The sequence below is a fragment of the Lipotes vexillifer genome, unplaced genomic scaffold (genome assembly GCF_000442215.2).
Source record: "Lipotes vexillifer unplaced genomic scaffold, Lipotes_vexillifer_v1.1 scaffold534, whole genome shotgun sequence".
NCBI classification, from domain to species: domain Eukaryota; kingdom Metazoa; phylum Chordata; class Mammalia; order Artiodactyla; family Lipotidae; genus Lipotes; species Lipotes vexillifer.
Genome location: NW_006787833.1, coordinates 1,792,678 through 1,798,410, shown reverse-complemented (window position 1 = coordinate 1,798,410; position 5,733 = coordinate 1,792,678). Strand labels below are relative to the sequence as shown.

General features: G+C 37.5%; 1 protein-coding gene across 1 annotated transcript in view; it reads right to left on the bottom strand.

The window, feature by feature from the left end:
* The window catches only part of MINDY3 (MINDY lysine 48 deubiquitinase 3), a 95,127-nt gene that overhangs the window by 49,304 nt on the left and 40,090 nt on the right, over positions 1-5,733 (bottom strand). Inside the window, exon 10 of the mRNA XM_007460879.1 lies at positions 3,455-3,535. Coding sequence (XP_007460941.1) covers positions 3,455-3,535 — 81 coding nt within the window. The remainder of the gene's footprint in view (positions 1-3,454; positions 3,536-5,733) is intronic.

The following is a 5,733-nucleotide window of genomic DNA, read 5'->3' as shown; positions in this document are numbered from 1 at the left end:
CCGCTCTTCTCTCCGTTGTTCACACCACAGTCCTTTCTTCTACGGCTGTTTGCTTGCTCCAACTGTTTCTTTAAGTAGGGAATGCTCTTTTTTCCCTCTCCCTGTAGTTTCATCTTACTGATGCCTCAGGGCTCATTTTCAACATCAATTCCTCAAGGAGACGTTCCTAATCTTCCTTAAAGCTTTACAGACCTGTGTTTTGTTAGCATCCATCACAGCTGTAATTTTATAAGTGTGACTCTTTGATTAATGCCTCCCCCATTAAAATGCACACTTCCATAAAAACAGGTGCCTAATCCTTTCCCTTACCATCTATTCACAGCACCCTGCATAATACCAGGTGCATATCATATGCCCTGCAAATATCTGACAAGTGGGTGTATAGGGGAAGCAGAGAAATGAGACTATTACCACCTCCAGTGTGTAAGTCACATGAAGAAGGTGGCTGCTTTCCAAAGGCACTTTACAATACGCCGAATTACAGACTGCCTTGAAAACTGTGACCTTAAAACACGCTGTTTTACTTCATCATAATCAGGACAAAGAAATCAGCACACAAAATACATTTCCAGACAAACACACACACCAGTTTTACAGAAAAAGATATAAACATTCACATTAAGGTCTGGGGCAGGTGGGGGACTGGGAACAAAACTCTGTTGTTCATTTCAGGCCAAGAACATAAAGTGAACCTACCTACCAGAAATAAAGAAACCAAAAATCAAACAGAATAACAAAAACAAAGCCATAGCCAAAATTACTTGTGCAAATACATAAATATCCAAAAAAGAATGACCAAACAACGGATCTTGTTGTAACATAAAGAAAAGCAAAATTTACAGTATTTTCTATATGATAAAGACTATATAAATACTGCTTCATTTAAAAAAATTTAAAATTGGACCTAGTAAATGCTATCAAGTATCATCAATGTTATTTACCATTTACATGTTCTTCCCCCTTTAGAATACTTTGTTTCAAAGGGAAAAATTTTTTACCTGTAACTCTATAAAGATAACATGTTCAAGCAATCCAAATTCAATTGTGCTAAAATTCACGGAAAAGGAAGTACCCGTGCTTTTAAGAAGCTTCAGAGTGAGTCATGAGGAAATATTTTTAGAAGATATAAATGTCACTGGAACCCAACTGTAGGAAATTCGTGCAAAGGCTTTATTCATTAAACTAATGAATTTCTCTATACTATGTGCCAGTCTATATACCAGATGGGGAAAACACAAAGGTAAGTATCAAAACAATCAGTACAAAATTTAAGAGTTCTAAAAGAGAGACAAGGTATTTGGAATACCTGGTTCTTATGATTTATAACAGTAGAAGAACCTGAAATCTTAACGTAAGCTTTTCTATAATCACTTTATGTGTGTGTGCACTTTCCTATCAGGATTATTAGCAGCCTCAAGGATGCAAATACATGAAGACAGATTTTAAAACCCTGACTGACGTCCACGGTGTACACTGAGTGTGTTTTGTCAGGTCCACAACTGGTATGGCAGGGTTTTTAAAGTTTTTCTATGTACTTCATGGCTCAATTCCACTTTTCAATGCAGTGGCTGGGGCCTACGGATAAGAAGAATGAGAGAGTCCCTGCCCCACGCAAGGCTCACTGCTGACCACGGGCCATGCAAAGAAAGGCGTGGGTAGTAGCAACGGTGCATCATGTGATAAATGCAACAGCACAATGGACTCACTGCTATGGGAACAACAAAGACTACCAGGATAGGTAGGTAAGGAGTGTCTACTCCATAGAAAGGTGGGTATCATTCACTCCCATGACTCTCTCAACATACCTAACATCTCAATGTTTGAAAACAAAATGTGTGCATATTTACATAGCGCCAAGTGACACGGTTCCTTCTATTAACCTCCCGTGAAGCCTCTTCTGCTGTTTTGACAACAAAATCATTTCTTAAATATCAATCATAAAATTTAAGGTTTAAAATATTTTTATCTTACTATCTTTTATATTTGACACATATAGTTTGATAGAATTTATTAGTTTTCCTAATGTTAAAGAATAGGGTTGGTAATAAAAATAATAATTGGCTTGAAAACACATTTCTGTATGTGAATTGGAATTGATTTCCTTTTCTGGAAATTTATAACACTTGACACTAAAATGAGTCAAATGATGAAATCCTCATAGGCAGGAATTAGTTGTTTAGGTTCTGTAGTTTACATTTGCTTTTAACTTCTTCCTCTCTACTTCAGGAGGAAAACACATAGCAAAAGCTGTCAGACGAAATGTAACAAATCAGTATGGTCTGTACTCTTACGGTTGTATTTTATAGCTTTCCCTGTTTAAGGAAAGGTAAGTATGTTTCTTTCACTAAATCCACTAGCTGGACGTTTGCCAGCACAATAAAAGTGAATACAGTAATAAATAATGAAACAGATCCACAAAACTTAGCACTGTCAGTTCAGTCTTTGGTACAATTTATACAATTCATACTTCTTACAGACACAAATAAAGTACTTTAACAAGGACAAGCTGAAATAACACGTTGAGTAATCAGAAAAGTGCAACAGAATTAAGAAACGTCAAAAATATAATTATATATTTTCTTCCTTTAGTCCAACATCTAGCAACTCTATGTAGGCATACCAGAAATGTTTAATAAATGTAGAATAATGAAAACGGCAATGATGATGATGACAACAGCTAAGATTTACTGGGCATTTAACTTGTACTAGGTACTGCTAATTGTTTAATATTTAAGCCTGACAACAATCCTAAGAGCAAGGCACTATTATTAAACCCTATTTTAAAGACATGGGAGAAGAGGCTGAGCCATGTTAGGAAGTGGCATGGTTGGGATTCTAATGAAGGCTGTCTGACTTCAAGGCTCTTAACCACTCCATTGTGGAAAAAGAAAGGCTGGGATTTAGCAACAGTTTTGTTGCAAGAATTTTATAACAAACATACTCCAATGTATTTAATCTATTTCAATATGGTAATATTGTATCTACTAAAACTGTAGGAAATATTCCATCCTGAAAGAGCAACTGACTTGTATACCACTGAACTATTAACAGATTTTAAAATGCTTTTTCCTAGATGTTATGACTAAAACTATTTTATATCACGTAAGTTAGATTTTTATCCTCTCTGCAAAAGAGTAACCCAAAACATTTAATTTCAATTATTTTCACCATAACACAAGTGATTTCTGAAAAAAATCAAGAGCCAAAGTTCTAAAGTTGGAAAAGATAAAGAAATTCTAAATAAATCATGACTGATTTTACTGAAATGATTCCAAAACCAAAGCAGTACAACAGTATGTCCTTTAGTATTAATTTTTTAGATTTTGAAACAATCCACTTCACAGTGGGAATACACTGAAGTCTGTACAAAGATCCAAACTAAACATGGACTTATATTACTTGTTTGCCTGATGTCATACTTACAAAAAAAAAAAAAAACCTGCAATAAGCATACCTTGGCAAAAAATACGGTGAGGTGAGTTTCACTGCCAACAATCCAAATAGGGAATTTTGGAGATTTCAAGTAAGAACCAACCTAGAACAAATGTAGCAAAATAAATAAACAAATGAAAATTTTATACTGCCTGTTAAATATCTGCCAACGAATATTTGAAGCATAACTGAAGTGTCTAATTCCTATTGAAAGTGAATAATGGATTGTGCCAGAATGCCTTACCCATAATGGTCAAATGCTAAGTGTACAAATGAATGCCATAAAGACTGTCAGGGCTAAGTTTTTCCTGCACCTTTCCACTAGAAGAATAATACAGATTTAACACAGCTAAAAAGCATTAGTTTAGCTCTAAGAATCATTCTCAGGTTTCACTAAAGATCCTAGATAAAATGACCACTTCTAGAATTTCAGCTTGGTACCTCAAACCCTAAAACTATAAACTTGACAACAATTATCAGGAAAATAATTATAAATTAACAAGTGGGTAATATATGAATAAATAAGGGGAAAAACCTTAAGAACATTCTGTCTTCAAAGAACCTGGGGCAACACAGTAATCTCTCTAAAGCAAAACACACACTCCCAAACATTTAAGAATATAAAAAAATCCTGTCATCTGATTCTTCATGGTAGGAAGTAAATTCAAAGTTTTACAGTATTAAGTCTCTTTAAAATATGTAAGAAGTTATACTTTATAGCCTGCCTTCGAGGTTATATATTTAATATAAAAATGACAGTACCCCAAATTTGAGAGTATCATTTTTTTGTGCATGACCGAGAAAAAAAAAGCTTAAAATTCAACAGACTTGTGAACTCGGATCACGTTCACATGAATCACCCACACTCTTAGATGGACAAAGACTCTCACAACTAACCTTACCAATCACATGTGCTGAATTTGCTTTTCTCACACAGACTCCCTAGAACTGGAAAATTCCAAGTGGCTGCTCGCAGCAGTCAGGGCCAACTATTCGCCCCTAAGCAGCCAAAAGCCCTGCTCTGGTGCCCGGCTTTCAACCACCCTTTGGAACTGACTGCTATCATTGGGGGGGAAGTGGGAAAGAGGCAGGTACTCTTTTGTATTCGGGGATCGTAAAGCTACTATCTTTGACCTACAAGGACGGGAGGGATGAGCGGATGTGCTAAGGATGTGCTAACGGCAGTGGTGAACCAGCAGAGGAGGAAGGATGGTTTGAGGACAACAGAAAAGTGTTAACAGCAGAAGGACAAAGAAACAGGAAAAGCTCTGGTCACAGTTCAGAGTGAAGGGATTTTAGAGGTGTTCAGTGCAAGGCCTTCCACTTTACATAAGGAAGCTGCGAACTCCACAGGACCTGTGCTTGGCCTGAATTCAGACAGCTAACTAGTACAGAGCTGGGGTTAAAGGTCAGGTTTTATAATTCCTCATGTGGCAGCTTTCTATTACATCACGCTGCCTCTTGTAGTGAAAAGTTTAGGTGCTGTTTAACTTCTCTTTTAGAAAAAGTGTGTGTGTATATATGTGTGTGTGCGTTTAAGGTAGAAGTAAAACATGAGGATAAAAATTACAAACAGTGGGATCAAAGGGTAAATGAGTGCTGAGCTCACGAAGTGTTTGTAATAAGAAAAATAAATAAAAGAAGGCATAAATGGAGCAACCACTTTGGAAAACAGTTTGACAGTTCCTCCAAAAGCTACGTATATAATTACCATATGACCAAGTAATTTCACTCCTGGGTATACACTCAAGACAAATAAAGGCCACATACTGTAGGATTCCATTTAAATGAAATGTCCAAAACAGGCAAAACTGCAGAGACAGAAAGTTGCCAGGGGCAGGGGAGGAACGAGGAGGTGACAGCTAAAGGGTTTAGAGCAGCAGTCCCCAACCTTTTTGGCCGGTTCCATGGAAGACAACTTTTCCATGGACTGGGGTTGCAGGGGAGTGGGTCGAACGGGGGTGGGGGAGGATGGCTCAGGCGGTAATGCGAGCAATGGGGAGTGGCAGATGAAGCTTCCCTTGCTCACCCGGCGCTTACTTCCTGCTGTGACGCCTGGGGTTTGGGGACCCCTGGTTTAGAGGATCTTTTGGGAGCGAGGAAAACATACTGAAATTAGATAGTGGTCATAATGGCACAGCCCTACGAATATACAAAAACCACTCAATAACACACTTTAAAATGGTGAATTTTATGCATGAGTTATATATGAGTTTTTTTAAAAGGTGCACAGCCAAAAGCACTCAGAGTCACCTTTTATCTCGTGTGCGCGCACGCATACAGGGGCAGGAGAGGGAAAGA